Source organism: Echeneis naucrates, chromosome 4, assembly GCF_900963305.1.
Source record: "Echeneis naucrates chromosome 4, fEcheNa1.1, whole genome shotgun sequence".
Taxonomy (NCBI): Eukaryota; Metazoa; Chordata; class Actinopteri; order Carangiformes; family Echeneidae; genus Echeneis; species Echeneis naucrates.
Window position 1 is genome coordinate 17146194 of NC_042514.1, and position 20092 is coordinate 17166285.

General features: G+C 41.3%; 1 protein-coding gene across 1 annotated transcript in view; it reads right to left on the reverse strand.

The window, feature by feature from the left end:
* Nucleotides 1-854: 854 nt before the first annotated feature.
* syde2 (synapse defective 1, Rho GTPase, homolog 2 (C. elegans)) overlaps nucleotides 855-20092 on the reverse strand; it is a 42056-nt gene continuing 22818 nt past the window's right edge. Inside the window, exons 5-8 of the mRNA XM_029500395.1 lie at nucleotides 18375-18501; nucleotides 9926-10107; nucleotides 8756-8987; nucleotides 855-5336 (exon numbers count right to left, since the gene is read on the reverse strand). Of these exons, the coding sequence (XP_029356255.1) occupies nucleotides 4639-5336; nucleotides 8756-8987; nucleotides 9926-10107; nucleotides 18375-18501 (1239 nt within the window). The 3' untranslated portion in view covers nucleotides 855-4638. The remainder of the gene's footprint in view (nucleotides 5337-8755; nucleotides 8988-9925; nucleotides 10108-18374; nucleotides 18502-20092) is intronic.

Below are 20092 nucleotides of genomic sequence, written 5' to 3' on the forward strand. Positions count from 1 at the left end.
CACAGGTACACATTTTTTGAGACTTCAGTGGAAATATAGAAGAGGGCTGCAGGGTGTGTGTAACTCTGTGTACGTTCTGTATTCAGTAAGTGTTCTCGTACCCGTGAGGAAAGCCATAAAAACTTGATATGAACTCACAGTAGTGACATCAAACAGGGCTGAAAACCATTTAGTGCTGAAAGGCCTGCGGCTCCTCTGACTTCTTGTGCCAAGTGCCAGAGATCTGTATCACTTTAGCTGCATTCGTTTGGGCACAGTTCTGAGAGCCCCAAGCTCATGTTGGAGACCACATATAATTAAAATGTCATTTAATTTTCTCAACTAAGAGCTCCTACTTGCGGTGCACATTCTAAATTTAGGTCCATTGTATTATACAGCACAAATGTTATTGGCAGTGTTCATTCTGAGAGGGTTAGGGTTAGTCAAGCTGCAGCCTTCCAGCATTTGATTTTACTAGATGGCTAAATGCAGCTGCATTTTGGGAATGTCCCTGAAGCTGAAAGTCATTCTGGGAGATTCCCACAAGCCAGCAAGGGCAATTCCCTGACTTATTTATCGGTGCTCTGCTAAGGTTGGGTTACAACCCTACCACAGCATTGGGAAGAAACTACAGCAAAAAAGTCTACTGTGTGGAAACTGAAGCAATCTTTTCCATCGGTTTACAAGTTAAGTGTTTGGGAGAGTGCAGCATTTGTGCAGCAACAGCTACACAACTGCTGAGCCACATGAAGGTCACCAGATTATGCACACATTTTTATTTTAAATGACTGAATTCCAGGTTTGATGGTTTGTGCAGGACTGAGAAGACTTTGGAATTCCTCTGCAGAATGAATAATTAAAAAAAGAGGCCTACGTGAATGTAAAATAATATACTTTATTATGACCATACATTTCTCAGGATCAATACAAAGCAATATTCAGTTTTGTTTTGCAATGCTTTCCACGTGGCATTTTCCCTCCAAAGGACAAAGTGGGCAAGACAGATGAAAAGCGATGCAGGTGTTTGAAATAGATTTATTCTGTGAGAGACAGAGGAATGTGTTGATGACGAAACTGGCCGTCACTCTGATATTAAAACCATTCATTTGGATCTTTGAAATGTGTGTTGGCAGTTTTCAGCCCCCCCCCCCTCAAAAAAAAAAAACAAAAAACTATCTTTGAGTTTCAACAGATGATCACATGGTCAAGGTCCAGCTGACATTGTAGGCTGACTTCTTTAAATGAGGCCCGATTTGTTTTAGTGCTGCTTGAGCGCACAGATGGTTTGAAAGGAACCCCACTGAGAGTCACTATCACCAGAACTGCTCAGGCTGACAGCTGCTGTCACAGCTTCCCCGTGATCATGGACTGATCATGAAGGAAGGCGGAAAATTGCATAAACGGAAAAAAGCAAACTCCCCACTAAATGCCAATCTTTATAAGTTTCACCTATTTTGCTGTTCTTTTGTTTTTGCTGCATCGGATAACATACAGTGGACTCTCACTTTAAAAAGCACAAGTTGTATTATATACAATTTTTATCCTCTAATAAATTTGCTACAGGAATATTTTGATTTTTAGGCAATACATCCTCAGGTGAAGATAGAATATTTGCCCATCTTTTCAAGCATAAATTCCCAAGTTCAAACCAAGTAAAAAAAAATATCTTGATCTGCTGAACTGTGGGCTGGAGCATTTTGAAGCTGAACATTTGGGGCTCAGTTGTATGTTTTCAAAAGTGTTCTTGGATTTTCACAAACCAGACAACTAATTCATTAAGTTACAGAGTCAGACCTGCATCAAACTGTGTCACTGTCTGCCTTTAAGTCCTCTGGAGAATAATGCAATTATCTGTCTATTGGAGGTACAGGGTGACAAACAAACAAGCATACATAACAAAATATTCTTTTTACACATAAATATCAAATACAAAGGCAGATGAGAAGGAGCCTTGTTTATGTCAGTAAAGCTTTTGACCATGCAACGTTCAGTACCTTAAAAAAGAAAATACACACATGAACACAGCGTAGTCCACCGGAGACACAAAACAATGTCAAATATATACACAATATAACAAAAATAACAATATCACTTTTTTCTGCAAGAGCACAATTTTATCATATATTTTACAGCTAAAGTTGTACCATTAGTCCAGCACATTAAGATGTGTACAGGTAGCTCGAAGGGAGGGAAAGCGACTACTTCTACAAATAAAAACTACGAGGTCATCGGAAGTATTTAAATACGCCATTGAAATAGAAGCTGTAAAAATATTATACTCCGAATACATTTATATAATTATATACACATACATATAGATTAAATACTGATCATTCTGAATCCCTGGATTGCTGAAAACGTTCTTTGCCGATTTAGGCAGCTAGCTAATTCACACTAACTGAAGCCCACTGGTAACGCTTCCCAATGCTGCTCTGAATATTGTGCTTCACATTTGGGCTCTCTATGGTTCATGGTTTTGACAAAAGCTGGGAGAAGCAGAAGCATTTTAAAGGAATAGTTTGATGTTTTGGGAAAAGGCTTTTTTGAGCTCTTGAGAGGAGTTCAATGAGAACATTAATATCACTCCTTAGTACTTAGCAGGAGCCAGAGTAACCAAGATGAGCATATAAATCCTGTAAAACATCTGATTTTATACTAATAAGATACAACTTGTTGAATTATTGGGAACTAAAGGTGCTGGAAGGCTGATTACTTTACATTTGATGAGGGTAGCCAGTTGAAAAAAATGAATCATTATGTACATGCACCTGTAACAGCAGCTGCTATCATTGGGCTGCTAATGTAAAGTCAAACTGGCACCTGGCTGGTTCGGCCCTAACAAAGCCAGATGCTTAAAACTCACAAAGGTAAATATAACTCAGAATGAACGATTCCTCAGGACTAGCTGAAAGACTGTCCACTTCTTATAGTTGATGTGTTGGAGGACACGCTTAATAAAGATATATATTTATTAAGTAAAAAAAAAACAAAACTGTAGGGTGTCTGCTGTATCTTCTGGCCCTTAATTAATTTTCTCTGTACAGTCATGAGAGTGATTCTGATCTTTTTGTTGTAGTGCGCACAAGAAAGTGAATAAAGTTTCCCAAAACATTGAACTATTCTTTTAAGCCAAAACTCAATACGATGCCATATGAACACACGCTTTATTTTTTCATTGCCTGCTTAAGATCAAACGCAGCTACACATCTACACCTCTTGAACAGCGATAAACAGAGATCCTACTGCGTATCCAGATCTTACAGGTGTGTATGAATGTAAATAGTTGTCTAGATGCCGGAAAATCTCGCGGAGTAATTATATTTTTCTGACTCCTAATTTTTCTTTTTTTTCTTTAAGACGAGGTGTCAGTGGCTGATTCTACCTCGATTCATTCCACAGCCAGAAGAGCTTTTACTGCATGATCTATAACGACAATCTAGACTACTGCCTGCCTCATAAGTGCATTATTGTTGTACATCATTTAGTGTTTCATACCTCAGTAGAAAAGCTTTCTGCTGCCTTAAACTAAGAAATCCACCCTGAAAGCATATATGCACAAGTTCCTCCTGTGATCTTGGTCTGTATTTTAATGCTGCCTTCAGAATTTCACAGAAAAGCAATATTACATTCTCATTTATGAAATAGTGAGGTTATATGATAAAAACAATAGAAAATAACAAATTGAATTGAAAGAAATAAATACTGTGAATCGTTGCATTTACTATTTGAGACTAAAGTTCTTGTTAATATCAGCGGGGTTCAGGAAAATATCGGAACATATTTCTTCCGCCGCCAAAAGATGGGTGGCCTTGACCAACAGGATGGTCTTGTTCTCAAAGCAGAATTCTTCTGAAATAAATGACATTATTATTGTAGGAAACCCATTCTTAATTGACTTAACGTTTCCCAGATTTTCCCCAGCACTGAGCAGATGTGTTCAAATGCTGCCTCAGATTCTGCCAAAAATTGGGAGAACTCTGAAAGCACCGAATGGAAAATTTAAAAAGAGGTTCAATTCACTGTATTCTATGTAACTTTACTCTGTTAGCGTCGACATCAAATTGACTATAAATGAAAAGCCACAGTACCCAGTGTCGACTCGTACCTGCTAATAATATATTCCCTGGTTACCTTTTTTTCATGTAAAAACTCTTCATATATCATAAAGGTTATCGTATTTTTTGCAACACTAAGTCAGGATCACAGGAGGGAATGCTTTTCATTCCAGGGTGGATTTTTATCCGAACATACCACCTTCACACAATTAAGGCACCTTTTAAACCCCTGAGGGGTCAATGGGTTCTTCTAATAAGAAGAGAAGCAACAATAACAACGTGGAACACAGAACTGGACTGAAACAAACCAACAATAATAACAACATGAAGTAAGACAGTCGACAAACTCATAGGAAAATAAGAACATTAGGAATGTCTATGGGTAAGGTACAAATGGAAGAAGTGCCCCGTCATGTTTCTTCTCTTGTCATCCTTTCTGGTTTCACAGCAGCACTGCACGCCACATTTTCATGGTGACCTCACAGGATCTCCATGGAAACACTGACTGTATTCTGAAGCACCTCCATAAAGAAGGTCTTCCCCAAGCGTGAGAGAGTGAATGAGTATGTGTGTGTCTGAATGTGTGAGTGAGACCATTGCAGAGTCAGTACCCCACATTGAGCTTGTTTTTGTTCAGCTCTCTCTCCAGGTTTCCTATCAGGGTGTCGATGCTCTCCTGCAGGTCTCTCAGATTGACTCTGTTGCTCAGCACAGGACTGATGTCTTGGATTTTCATGTAGGCCTGGTACGTGTGCTCTTTCGGCAGGCAAGGTGGCAGGATGTGGTCGCACACCCTCTCCTCTTCATCTTCATCTTCTAAGGGCGGCATGCTGCCCGAAGTGTCATTCTCTCCCTCCTGTTCTTTCTCCTCTTCCTCCTCCTTCACCACCCCCTCTCTTGGAGGTTGCTCCTGCTCAGCGGGATCATGCGTAGGGCTAGAGACCTTCTGTGCTTTCTCTTCCTCTGCACTCTCAGCCTTCTCCTCTCCATCCTCGACTGCTTCTGCATCCTCAGAGGGCACGTCATCATAATCTGCCTCCTCCTTGCTGGGTGGCAGCAGCATTTCAGAAGGGAAGTAGTTCTCACCACAGCCACTCCAGTCACCAGCGTAACGGTTGCTGGGGCTGTCCAGGCGGCCCGGTTTGGGCCGCAGAACTCCTGCCATCTCTGCTTCAGTGAGGTTTAGGACCTGGGGGCGCTCTTTTTTCCGCCGCAGAGGAGGAGCCACCGCAAGGTCTGATGAGGCTGGTACCAAAGAGAGTGCAGAGGGCTGGAAGGAGGACTGGCCTTGTGGGTCCACAACTGAAAGAGCAGAAAGGAAAAGAGATAAGCAAAGTTAATCAAATGTAAAGCACATAGGCAACTTATATCTTAAAGGAATGGCTCAGCATTTTGGGAAATATGTTTGTTCATTTTCTTGCTAAGAGTCAGATGACAACATTAGGAACCTCATTTGAATTGCTGTTTGGTGGATTTTGTTCTATCTTTGGAAAGAATATTTCCCAAAATTATAAAATATTCATTTCAAAACTATTAGTTATCCCAAATTACAAGAAAGAGGAAGACCGTAACATTGTTTCGACCCTTTTGAATGTCTAGCCATGCAGATATTTCAGATTTTGTTTGTACAAGATTTAGAGATTTCAGTCGCTAATATTTCATAATATTTCATATTAAGGGAATGTTTTTTTCTTTATCCTTTTTTTTCTCTGGATTTTTTCCCAAAATCTCAGAGCCACATATGTGAAAACATGGACATAAAATCTGAAAATATCTGCAGAGGCAAAGATCACAAAAATATACTGTTTGTTTTTTTTTTTTTAAACATAATTTTAAATGCAACCCCCCCCCCCCCCCCCCCCCCCCCCCACCCCCACCATCAGTAACTACACAATCCAAAATATGAACATGCCATGCCGTGCTCAAAGTCAAACACATGCAGAAATGCCATTAAAGTATTTTTCCAATTCAGCAAACTGAAATCCTGTTCGGACATTATGAAAAGATCATCTGACTGTGCTACAGAGAAGAACAGTGAGCACTCCACCACAACCAGCCCAGTCCAGTTACCTGTCTCTCTTTATTTCAGTGTACCTACGCTTGTTGACAGCTCTAGCTCTCCCTTACTGGATTGGAAAGGAACAAAAAATAAATAAATAGATGAAAATAAAAATAAAAAAAACACACAAAAAGTATTAAAAGTTAGGGTTTTAAGTCACATACAAATATGAAAAAAAAAAAAAAAAAAGTATTTTGTCTCCAGTGGGGGGTTGACAGAGGATTCATTTTCCAGCGGCAGAAACAGCTTTTCCAAAATTACATGAAGACAAAAAAAAAACAAAAAACTGCTGTATCACAATCCATGTAGACCTTTGTTAAATTCATCAGGAGTGGCAGGTGCTGATATGGTACTTCTCTGCAGTGGTTGCATGCTTTGCAACTCTCCCGAGGCTAAAGACTCAAGCAATTATCACTTAAAACAAACAGAAATTATCCTCTGTGAAGAGGCACAGTGTTATTTCTTTTCAGACATGATTCACTGATGACACGATTAAAGTTATTAGCCGTCAGCAAAGATAATGAAGGCAGAAATAAAAACAAAAATAATACACCTTGTGTTACAAAAGGAGCGATAGGCTTTATGTTCTTATTTCCTGTGTATGTGAAGTGATTACATGAAATGATTAAAAAGGCACTAAAATTACATATTTGTGTCTTTGGTATAATAAGCGAAACATTTTTCAATGATGAGTGAGACTGAATTTATGTTGAAAAATGGGAACCAGGCAATTGAGTAAGAGGGTATCCAAAAGCTAAATGAGAGAGGGCTGTGTTGTTGGTTGATTTTAAAGTGTCATTCTAATGCAAAGTGCAGTTGTGCTTTCACCACTACCTCATACATTCTGCCGTTTTTCCTGTTATTCAGCGTGTCTAACCACCTGCCCACATCTCCTTGCTCGTACACTGTGATATGCATAGTTCACTCTGATCTCAACCTCTTCACCACGCTTCCTGTAAAAACTAGCATCCATGGTTTTGTGCTGAAAGTTTTCAGATGACCCTGCAATTTCCCGAAGACATGCACGCTTGAGGCCGAAGTGACAATGCCTCGGGGGTGGGTTAGGTGTGTGCGTAAGGTGTGACGAGGCTGCTGGAAATATCCCATCATCATTTTGAATGTTGGGGTGAAGCCGCAGGGGCCGAGGGTTAAGGTTAAGACTGGAAGGCCTTTAATTATAGTCCAGTCATCCTATGCACGGAGCTTGGGAAGCAAACAGAAGGGAGATATCATTGAGGGAATAAAAAGAGGCCTGAACTTGGACCATGACCTGGACTTAAAGTTTTGCCAAGGTCATTATAGGCACTCCCTCCTTAATCTGCAGACAGGAGCTGAAATGAACTTCTTTGCTTAAAAACAACTTCCTCCCGTCTCTCCATTTGACCATCTACACTTGTATTCTAGCCTCGATGACAAAAATGTTGATGCACTTTTCTATTTATCTTCTTAAAATTACACTTGCACTCTACTTTGGTACCTGCAATTAAAGGATTCACAAATGCTGACTTATTAAATTTCTCTCCCTTTTTCTTCCCCAGTCGCTGTACAGGAGGGTGGAGGGTGCTCAACTTTAGTGGTTTGCACAGACGTGGGAGTTAGAGGGTGCAGTTAAATTTAGAGGCCAGACCAGACACAGTGTCAGTGCTTCATCCAGCATCGATCAGCAGCTCCAGTTAAAGCTGGAGGTGGAACTACTGCATGCATGTGCATTTTGAAAACTGTGTGCAGTTGGGAAACACTGAACCAAACTTAATAGCATATCACTGCACTTTGAAATATCTTTGTCTGAACTGAAAAAGAGAAAAACGGAAAAACGTTTATGAAAACGGTAATGACCCCTTGAAGAATGTCCGATAGTTTAAAGTAGGGTAGATCAGGCAACCTGCCAACAGCTGCACTCCGGGGTTTTGTCCTGATAGCATTAATACATTTTCAAACAGCAGTATGTCTTCAATCTGCATACAATAGAGCTCACAGGTCAATTTAATAATATTTTTATTCATTTCCTAGAGTAACTGAGACTTTAATAGCACAAAGCAGCCACTTACACATTGATCAGAGACAAAGTCATTTTGCATTAATTGTTGACCAACACAAATTCTAGAGACGACAGCTCTTTTCTATTACACTCAGCTCCTGAATAATCTGTGGATTCCTTCATGTCTCTCAGTGAACAAACAGCTGCAGCTGGCAGGGAGCAGCTGTGCAGCCAGACAGACGACCTGTGCTGAGAGAGGCTGGTGTGGGGTATCTGCCCTTGGTTGGTGATTTATCCTAAGGCTGGTGGGGGCCACGCCTCAAAAGTTTGGTTTACATTATGGTTTACTGGCTTGACACTGATTGGGTCAGTCCACCATGATGAAACAGTTTGTGGAGTTTTTCATCTCTGGGGAGCCAACAGATGGTAGCCAATGGCTATCAGCTGAATTTGCACCAGTGTTGGATGACCTCAATGATGAAAGCCGCACAGCCCCTGAACGGCCCTTTGTACAGCTAAACCACAGAGCTAGAGCTGATCTGTATGAGACCCCGAGGCAGACGGGTACACACACTACACAGTTGTTCCTTTTTTTTTTTTTTTTTATAAAACCATGACACCCTATTTTAAAATGTCAAAATACGTTCAATATTTCAAAGGAAGCGACAATAAAAAGCTAATCACCTGGCCAAAGCTGCAGCAAGTAGTGCAGGACTTCGATGTGCTTTTTGAAGTGCAGAGCGCTGGCCAGCTCCTCGGAGTCGATGAAGACCCGGTTGGTGTGGCAGGACGCCTCCTGACGCTGGCTGAGCAGGACTGGGCCGAAACAGACTGCCAGATTCTGACACGTCATCTTGTTCACTTCCTGGTAGGACGCCACCAGCTTCAGGTGGTCGAGAAGCTTCCGCAGTGTCATCTGATTCGTACAAGAGTGCGCAAACACAGACAAATAAGACATGTTATTATTATGATTAGTAGTTGTAGTAGTACCACTGGCAGCGGCAGCAGCAGAGCTCCACTGCAACATGTGCTTTAACATGTCATCAGTGGTGGTGAAAGCTGTTTCATGTAAGACATGAAAATAACACTTTTTGCATACAAAGATAAATGTTACGTTAACACTAAAGTGAGATGTCTGATGTCATGTGGACTCGGCGGCACGCTGCAAATAGTTACATTTGAACTGATTGTAACAAAAAAGTAGGTTAACAGTTCGGTTTTCAGCATTGCTAAAAACCTATTGGAAAAGCTCTGTAGCAAAGTAAATCTATTGTTTACACCTGGAGCCCCAAATCATTCACATTATTCCCGTAGCAGAGAGCAAAAAGACCCACAAAAAAAGAAAGAAAATACAATCAGCAGTTGAAAACCTTCTCTTTGTTAGAAATCATTTTGATTCTGAAAAAAAAAAAAATACTCAAAGGACCTTACAATGTTAGTATAAGAAAAAAGGAATATCTGGGTCATCCTGGTGGGCGAGGGGGTAAAAGTCTAGCTGCGCAACCTGGGATCGTTGTTTGTTTCCTATGGTTTCCAATTTAAGTTCTCTTTTCGTTTGGTATCAATTATTTTCTTGACTAGAACTTAAGTTTTACTTTCTATTATTTACTATTAATCTGAAAAAAAAGAAAAAAAAAAAGATTGATTTCAAAAAGAAATGGAGAAGAGGACATGTGGTCAGTGTACCACCATCATCCAAATGAAAAGCCTACGTAACAAAAATGAAATACAGTAATCTTAATATCATAACCATCATTATCTTTGCCATAATTATGCCTTTCACAACCACTTCTGTGACAATATGCCAGCACAGTGATGACATCCAGCAGACGATGTACAGCTTATCTTCCTCACCCTCTCCACCTCCGGCAGGTTCTCCAGCAGGCTGACCGTGTGCTCCGAATCGGCCTGGTCGTTTTCGCAGCCCGCTGCTCCCATACGCAAAGGCCTCACGGCCATGGACTCCAGCACGGCTTCATACAGCTGCTTGGTGATCAGAGGGTAGGGCAGCTCTCGTAGGTAGTCCTTCAGTACTCCTGAAGACCGGGGCACGGAAGAGAGAAAATACAGCATGAGAAAAGAGGGACGATGTCTCAACAAAACTCAACAAACGAAAAAACACTTTTTTCTCACACTTGAGAAACAGCTCTTTATTGTCCATGTTAGCAGATTTAATTCCAGACAAATCACTGACAAAGCATCTCCATGTCGTGCTGTCACTGTGAAATAAAAAGCTTTTACGTCCCCCCCGCCCTTAAACAAATGAACATTTGAGATGCCATTGTTTCCACGGGTGATCCTGTGGCGTCTGCCGGGATGCCTGATTCAAATCAGGTATGACTCCACAGCCAGACACGTCAGGGAGTTTGGTTTATGTGACAGTTCATTCACACCTGTGACCTGTCACACCCGCAGTTCAGACAAAAATCACAGCAAAACATGAAACCCATGCTGTCTGTCTCCACTAAGCCCCTCAAATAGCCCCAGCATGTCTTTTCATCAAAGGCCTACAGGAATAAAAAAAGGCTCCTGGCAGTATGACAGCTCTTTGTGGTGAGTATCTGCTCTCTTTTCTCTCTGCATGAACCAGGATCAGTTTTCAGAGAAGGCTGGAGGCTGTGTAATTAGCAATATTGGTTATCCTCTAAAGTAATGCACACTGTGTGTGGAGGGGAAGAAAAACTGTATTCCTAATTAATAAATGACTGAGCTTAAGCATGTTGTTGGTCAATTAGAAAAAAAAAAAAAAAAAAAAAACAGTAACAGTTATAATGATAATAATAATAATGACTTTCTGTTTTCCACAACCAACTATACACCATTGTGTTTTGGCCTGCAATGCAGCTGCTGCGCTGCTAAATTGCAAAGACAGTACAAGCTTCTGCAAACACTTGCTGCTGACTCTTGGACAGCATATTATAAGTAAGCTCACCTGGCAGCAGTCCAATCCCACTTCAATATGGCTTTGTTGAGGAATAATCAAGCTGCCACAGCTGCTGGTGTTCAGCAACGTTGTGTTTCAGTAACTTATCTTATCTACCGATGGGTTCAAACACGCACCAAGAGCCAGGACGGGAGAGTTCCTGTTTGTGATGTTGGCAATGTTAGACCGTGACGACCACTGAGATGTCAGAGGCCGCAAGTTTTCTACATCAGCTGCTTGTGCTGACTTGCTTATCATGGGATGTGTTGCTTTGTTCTGGGTTTGTGTTCTTGGTTAATATCAGTGAGGCTGCTGCTGCTGCTACCGATAGCTGTCCACATCCTACAGACCTTCTGGTTTCTTCATTCCATGTGTGTGCAGCACTTTGCTACTATGAATTATTAATCATCAACTAACTGGGCGTAGTCAGGCACAAACTCAATGCTGAAGGTTTACGCAGTGAAATATGGTTAGTCAATACTTAAATGAACGCATGAATGAATGTTTTGTGTTTCTTTGATATGAAACCCAAGTGAGACTGGGAATCATAGTGATCGATATGGTATGCACCCTTACTATCTCTGTTAGAAGCTAAGATATTCCAACATGATCTTTTAGTATTTGTTTTCTGTAACATTGGCTACATGCTAAACTTTCTTTATAAACGAGAGAAATATTCAGCCGCAAGCTTTATTCTTCAGCTTCATCGAAACACTTGTGTTCTCTGTTATCTAACTCATTTTGGATAAGTCGATGTTTACGATATTCTGCTTATCAACGCAGGATAACTTTCGACAAGATAGCCGTGATCTTTTATGTTTTGCCACCTACACTGCCTGCCCGCAGAGACATCATCAGTTTGTTTGGGTATAAAAGGCATTTGTATCTGTGTCAAACACCATCCTGTTCCTTGAAATTGCCAAAGTAGTGACAGAATCCATTGAGCTTTAGCGGTCGATTCTGATTAGGATTCTGTAAATAGAAGCTCCGCCATCATCACCTCTGCGTCGCTTGGATACTGAAGATGTTTTTCTTCGCCTCGCGCCTTCTATTTACAGAAAACTGCAATAAGATTGTCTGTAAATCCACTGACATCCCCTTAGGCCCAATGAGGAGAATGGAGGGCACAATTTAACACTTTAACTGTTTAATCCCTGTAAATCCCCACTCTGCTCTTTAAGCATGCCTGAGGCTTAAAGCTTTTCAATCTACTCCTCACTACAATTGTTGGTCTGTCACAGTGTCTCTGGAAAAAAGACAAGTATTTGAAAATGAATCTGAAATGTCATTAAATTTAGGTCAATGTCCTGTCTTTCCCAAACAGCTACACTGGCTTTGAATAGAGGATTAGAGAGGAGGAAGGGTCTAAATTCAGTTTAGTGTTACACTGCAATCAGGATTAGGTTATTAGGTACCTTCACGGTGACATTCAACACAAAAAAAGCCCTCAACACTCATCAGGAGAATGATCCACTGTAAACCTCAGGTATTTAACTTACATATCAAACCTTTAACAACCACAAGGCCACATCAAATCAAGAAAGTTGCTAAAAACCAACATGAATTACGTCACATTTTCCAAAAAACTAAATTTTTATTTTGACCAGTGTAAGATATCCAAGAAATGAAAGTGGATCAGAGTCCGCCTGGGGTCTTTTGTAGCATCAATAGGATGGCTTGCCTTGAAATTTGGTGCAAATGATTAGCCAAGAGTGAATCTGAATCTTTGACTTTTCTCCTTTTATCTCCAACAAAAAATAATTGGCTGAACACTCTTAGTTTTGTTATGACTTCTATGGCATTTTCATGGGAAATTGTATTATTGTCTGTGTTTTCTACAGATGAAAATGTCTTGTTGTATTTTGCTTTATTTTAAGTGAACATACACATGATTCATATACTACAAACACTTCAATTAGCAAAGACTGCAAATGCCGTAAGAAATTTTCTTAATTATCCTGTGATGTGTTTTTTCTTACTTCTGAAGACCCTTTACAAGTCCTTACTCTGAAATCGAGATTCAACACGTCCTGTCTCTAACAGAGGAACACACACACACACACACACACACACAAACACACACACACACACAAACACACACACACACACACACACACACACAAACACACACACACACACACACACACACACAGCATTCCTGAGGCAGTTAGTGTAAGCTCTGAAGAAAAACAAGCCATACTCCAAAAAGACATTGCCACACGATGTCAGCCCACCTATCTCAGGGAGCCAACGACAACTCTAAATCAGCGGGATTAGACTTTAACAGGGCTTTAGGCAAACACACATTTAAAACTATGTCCCTGCAATTAAGCACGTCCCCTGTGACCTGTGAGCCAGTATAGCCAATCTGTGGCTGTGACTATCCATTTTGTTTTAGCTCTGATTCCCCCTGATGAATGCATCTGTTATTTTTCATCTTCATCTGGGTTGGTATGAAATCTGGTATATGAGCATACTGAGCATACTATAATGTGATAAGCGCCCATAAACACAAGATACAATCCTTCTCCTTAGCACTTCCCTCAGCATGCTGATTTACAGAACTGATTACATAGATGTGCTTTGTGAACATCCTGCTGCTTTACCATTGTCAGTCTGCACCGAGATAATAATAATCTGCTTCATTCATTGCAGGGAAACAGGTTGCCTGGAAGCAAAAAGGAGCCATGTGGTGTTATCCTTATCTGTTTTTCTGTTATTCGAGTGTGCCAGTAAAAAATAGAGAGGTCCCACTTTCCTTAACATGTAAACTCGAGCATGGTAGACTCTGTGACCTTGTCCTGTGAGGCCGATCAACTGGAAACAACAACAGCATGGCTGCTTCATGTTGGCTTCAAAACAAAAGAAAAAACATTCCTCCCATGACATTTATAAAAATATCATGCACGTGGTTAAGTTCTTATCTGAATGTGCACGCGCACACACACACACACAGAGAGCTTGTGCTCGTCTGAAATGAGGTGAAATACAGCCACTCAGGTAAATCATTAGCCTTGTATGAGTCAGTGTTGGTGTTTACTTTACTGTCTTCGCCCCTGATCAGCGGACACACTTACACACATGCTCAGTGAAACGTGAACAGACATACACTCTCTAGCTCTCTCTCTTACACACACAGACACACGCACAAGGTCATGGGCTCAGGGGTGAACAGGTGTGCCTCCCCTGCAGGTGCTTCACTCTCTTTCGCAGCCAAGCTGACAAGCGCATGCTGAGTGTCTGTTCTCTCACATCTAAACGTTGGGGTTTGGCTTTACACTACACATACACACTTCTCTGTATAAATACCTACAGGCTGATAAACACTGAGTAGAGGATTATACTGTGTTGCAAAAATCCAAATCAGCTCGGCAACAAAGCTGGAAAGCGTGCTGATACGCACCTTGAGTACATGCAGTCAAAGCTACAGATGGCAGCCACCCTAAGTATTTTGATGTTAATAGTGTTCTTTATTATTATTTCAGACTATTTCAGTGTTTCAAATGTGCCACCAAACACTACAAGGCACACAATGCACTGGGGCATGGCACTACCTCTGACCTCTTGTTCAAACAAAGCGGAAGGTCACTCCTCTTGTCAATGCTGCAGTCAGTGCCTCGCCTGGAGAACAAACAGGGGTTTGTTCTCAGTCCTGCCCCCTCCCTGCCGTCCTGCATGCCCCCCACAGCACAAAATGGGGGGGGGGGGGGGGGCAAAGAAGAGATGTGTGTGTATCTATCTTGTCCAGTGTCATTTTAAAATTTGTATGTTTCAACTTTCCCTTGTCTTCCAAAAACCTAAAATGGCTAAAGCCCTTCTGAACTGTGGAAACAGTGGAGCTCTCATGCCACACATGGATTCATCAGAAATATATCTACAACTGGTTTTTGATCTTTGACCTGCAGTTTAAGAGATATTCTGACACCCACACATGCCTGGAGCTCTTTGTAAAGTGGTTGCCTGCCTCCCTGGTCAGCCCAGGGTTCAGCTAATCCCCCATGCATGAGCCAAATACCATCTGTGTTTGTTCGGCGACAAAGGGGGCACTTGTTAATGACTTTCCATGTCTTCACTGGAGCACCACCGAGGGTATGGGGGCAAAGTAGGGAAGTAGGCTATGGAAAAGATGAGTCAGGCAGAGTGGAATTTTAAACCACAAACTAGGATCAATAAACGTACCGAGCTGTCAACCAGCACGACTCAGGATACACTTGTTTTTTGTTTTTTTGTTTTTTTCCAGAGAACAAATAACTGAGCGTATGTCACATCACTGGATCACAAGGTTTTCTCTCCATACCAGAGCTCAGGACCAAAACCAAACCTTTTCACAATAATTCAAAGTTTATTTATTTTATCCAACCAGGATTATATGTAACTGCATGAATTCTAAAACAAACTGTGATTCACTGTAACGCGTGTTGTAAACATTCTGGTATCTGCTAATGTTAACTTTTTGCTGCTGTGGCAGCCGATGTCACAAAGAAAGATCTAAAGCATATGCATAATAAAAGGGCTTTCTAAGTGACATCCACTGTCGTGTCAAACTCCTTCTTTTTTCAGTTCTTGCATTCAATGTACACTTGATCTACCAAATATTTTAGCCATCTAATACCAGATTGTTGACTTTTGCATTGACAATGTCTAAACTTTCCGAAAACTAAAAATGTTAACACTAAAACAAGCAAAAGTTAGATAAGTAGGTAAGAATAAGCAGCATTTTCAATCTTTTCAATGTTAGCTTGTGATATAGTGGTGCATTCAGTCTTCAGCCCCTACACCTCATTGTAGCTCATTTGTTTAATATGCTTCAAATTTTAAGTGTAAAAGCGTCAATCTGTGGTTCTCTTCGAGGCTTTACTTTACATTACTACATGTCATATACACTTAAATGTCTCTTTCACTCCATATCTTAAGTAATGTAAATTCAAGTAGCTGAGCAGAACAAAGAGCCCCTTCAAATCTTGTTGGATTAAACTGAATACCCAACTATGATTGTGAGGAGTCAGTGGATGTTGTGTTCACTTTTCTCCAACCCCTTCTTGTCTGCTGTATTTCAGCTAATCTACAGCCCCACTGGCTCCCGCTCTGACAGCTTTCTCGCGAGTCATGTGTTCACAGAAAATGGAGTGAACAGATTAACCACGGAGTGGCTGCTGGAAACAATCTGTTGAAGAGAACACTGTTTGTCCTTGATTTTTCACAGCATGTTGCTCATGTTGATGACAAGTTTCTGGTTCCTCAAAGTGAGTTGTGATCTGAAACAAAGGAGTGTGATGTGAAACAATGGAGGGCTGCGCACTGAGCGTGTTTTGCAAGCTTTGGATTGAACCCTGACCCCTGGATAATCCCTTTCACTACCTCCATTTTCAAATTAGCTGTGTGACACGCCAGCCCTCTTAGCTCATCCATTTGCTGCTCGCTTATTAGTCCACAGTCTGACTGCACACTTCAGAGCCTCTTTTTAATTTAATATCATTATTACTGCACATCAATTATAATTCACATTCAAAGTACAAGGCATTTCTTGAAGCGAGGAGGTCAAAATGCTGGCAAGAAGTAAAATCATGACAATGAGCTAACAGGTATTTTACCAAAATGTTCATCAAAATACGTTTTACCTGATGATTACATGCTAGATTTTACTACCAGCCCCCCACCCACACCCCCCTTTCTCTGTCCTCTCCCATTCACTCAGGCCCAACCGCAACAGCAACTCGCTTGGCAGAGCAAATTTAAGCAGCGAGCAAAAACCAACAATCCACAGTGGTGCTGGCCCTTTTTTTCGAACCCACTCAACTGTTAACTGTGTTCTTTGCCCTGCCATGCAAATGCATGTGGATCAAAGCAGGCATGATAGGACGATGACTATATGGGGCCTCTGCCCAAAACCAACAGGAGTTCCTACAATGCCCAGAGGTTTCCATTGTCTTCCTCTTTTTGTGGAAGGAAAAAAATAAAAAATATCATGACCTAGTGATTTTCTACAGTTTTGTCCCCACCCTCGAAATCTGTCACCTGACTGGAGTCATCAGTCAATCCGGCGACACGGCTGTTTTTGTAAGCTAAAGGCTGTCGCTTCACTGTTGCCATTTTTAATTTCAAGGCAACAAAGAAGAAAGAAACTGCAACTGACTGCAGACTTGAGATGTGTCACGCTGTGTTTGGGGACGACCCCCCCAAAATAAGCCCTCAGCAATGACTAAAATATGACCTAGAAAGGACAGCATAAAGCATGTCTCAACCACAAACCTGAAAGAAAGAATGACCTGAATGTTTATGTGTGTGTGTGTGTGTGTGGGCCTTTCCCTCAGGCATGGATCTATACTGGTATGTTGACTGTTGGAATGCTTTTACTCCAAACGGCAGACTCACATACACACTCACAGATGTGGTGACCTATCTGCATTGGACACACGGGTCCATACACGTTCACTGGGGCAGTGGGGTGGATCAACGACAGGACGTGTGGGCTTCACTGGGGTACTGGCCCATTTGTTTAACCATTAACATAGATGTGCAGCACTGCCTTACTGTTAACTTTCTTCTCCATCTCTGTGGAGCATTTCCCGACTTGAGTTAACTCTCTATTTCTTACTGCTGCCCACTCCTTTTTACAGTCTCTGTGTTTTGAAACCAAACAAGTTTCAATCCTGTTTTATGTTTGTTTTGTTCTTAATTTTCTTTTATCTTGTGTAGATGATGTAAAAATATAACATATAGTTTAATAATGATATGATTATTTTTTGAGATATAACTCAGACCATTGTCTCTCCCTTTCCATCCACATCCCAAAATGTTTCATAAAGAGGTTCATTTATGTCAAAAAGAAAACAAATGTACTCATTCGCTGATTTGAAAAGGTCAAACCTGGACCTAAATGAGGCACGACTGGGCAAATATCTGGACAGCACTAATGGCAAAAGATGAACCAGTTCAACCTACTCAAAGTGACAAATGGACGCTTTTCTTTGTTGTCTTTGGTGGAGTTGATATGTTTCAGCTATGATTTGTTCTTTAAAATATCAAAAGCAGCGTGATGATAACGCCGCTTGTGGGCATTCTTCACAGGCTGAAATGATTAAACTTCAAAATAATGACAGTAATAATTTACCATGTTGCTGTCCTATCTGGAATTCACTGCTTTGTTAGTTTTAACGGGAAACCTGATGTTTTACCAAACTCCCTATACTCCATTATATAACTTCCTTAAAAAGTACAGGTAAGACAGCTTTTTGCAGATGTAACTTGAGATGTTAAGGATGCCAGAGCTATTTAGAAACGACCAGCTTGTTCACGTCCAATTCCTAATTACACAGTGCGTGTGGTAATCTTGTGCTTTTGTCAGCGTCTTATGTTCTCCGTTGCCGGTGCTCAGTTTACCTGTGATGACGTTGATGTCAGGATACGTGTTCTCACACAACTCCACGCTGTGGCTGTCTCTCTCAAACGCCTCACGTAGCTCCTTCTTAACTGCTGCAGACCCACACAGACGGTAGAGACCCACCACCTGGAAACACAGGCACGCGTAAGCCACGACTAAAGGACAGAGAGGCAGACATCTTTATAACGCTATGCATCAATGTTTACGTTTGTGCGCAAACAATGTGCTGGAACTACACAGAGAGCTTCCATACATTGATGCTTTGGATATCAGAATTTGCTTTTTCATGAAGGTAACAAAGAACCAGCAGCAAGCTATTTTTACTACACTAACCTTTTTTTTTTATTTTTTATTATCTAAATCCTGTATCTCCACATTGTGTTTCTACTGCAACTACTTGCCTACGCGGCACCTGCTGTGTGTGTGCATTGTAAAGAAAGCTCCCACATCAAAAATAAGATCTCATCCATCCCTTCATCCCTTTATTCATTCTATTCATGGTTTCCGTGCAGGTTCCCCTTATCTAAATTGAGGGCTTATAGCCAAAGATATTGCACACAATGTTGATGATGATGATGTTGCAAAGACACAAACTCAGGCATGACAAATAAAACTAACTTGGATAATATAGCGTCAGATAGCAGAGGCAACTCAGTGTCAGTTGAAATGGACTGTAGCAGAATAAGCCCTGAATGTGTTAAAATGAGCTATGGTACATTTTATTTCTTCAGTTGTCCAAAGAATATTGTCTTAAAAACATTACGTGACATTTGGGTATTAGATGATGACCATATCATAAGCTAGTGGTCAGACCACAACCAAAGAAAGCAGACCTTGTGTAACACTGATGTGTTCTCCTGATTGTAGGAGGAAGATTTGGCTCTTTCTTATTTCAACAGTTGTAATTTCACTTTCAAATCTTACACAAGATTTATCTGAAATAGTAGCATGTAGCTTTAGTTTTAACACATATGTGAATATAGTACATCATTTGACAGGCTGAAAAATGCCAAACTACACTCGGAGGTGTGACAGAGGTGTCAGGTCCTTATGAGGGAACAGATAAACTCTTCTACAAACCAGGTTGTCAGCTCAGCATTAAAAATGGGAGCGCTCAGCAATAAACCATTTATGTTTCTTCACCTACGCCTCCAGAGTGTGACCTGAGGGAACTCTTAACAATTTCGTTGAGACACTGACATTTGATCGTTGAAACTCAGCACCAGTGGTTTCTTTGTTATGTTGGGATTAGGGCCTGGCTACAGACATACCATAATTTCTCCTACATGTGTCTGTCTGGTATGTGGCATAGCAGGCCAACTGGTGTGGTTGCTCCGGCAACGTGTTAAGTCAGTGGGCTGTGAATGGCGGGCTGGGTCCGGATCTACACAGACACACACACAGCCACATTTGTGCAGACATACACGCGCTGCTGGCCTTTCCGGGCTCCAGCGTAGGAGCGCTATAAAGACTCCCCATCACGCCAAAGCAACTATTTGTGAGCTCTCCTCGTCCACTCGAGCAGTGTTTTCTAAACCTCACACGAGAGGGAACGAAGAGGACAGATTAGGCAGGGATTTGGCTTTGTGTGAGAGTAAACAGAAGTCACTGGGCACAATGAACAGCAAGTCCATTCAGAAAAAAAAAAAAAAAAGAGCCTCTCTCTTTGGGGGAGAGCCCGAGTGCAGGCGGGGAACAGCTGTTGGCAAAAAGAGGG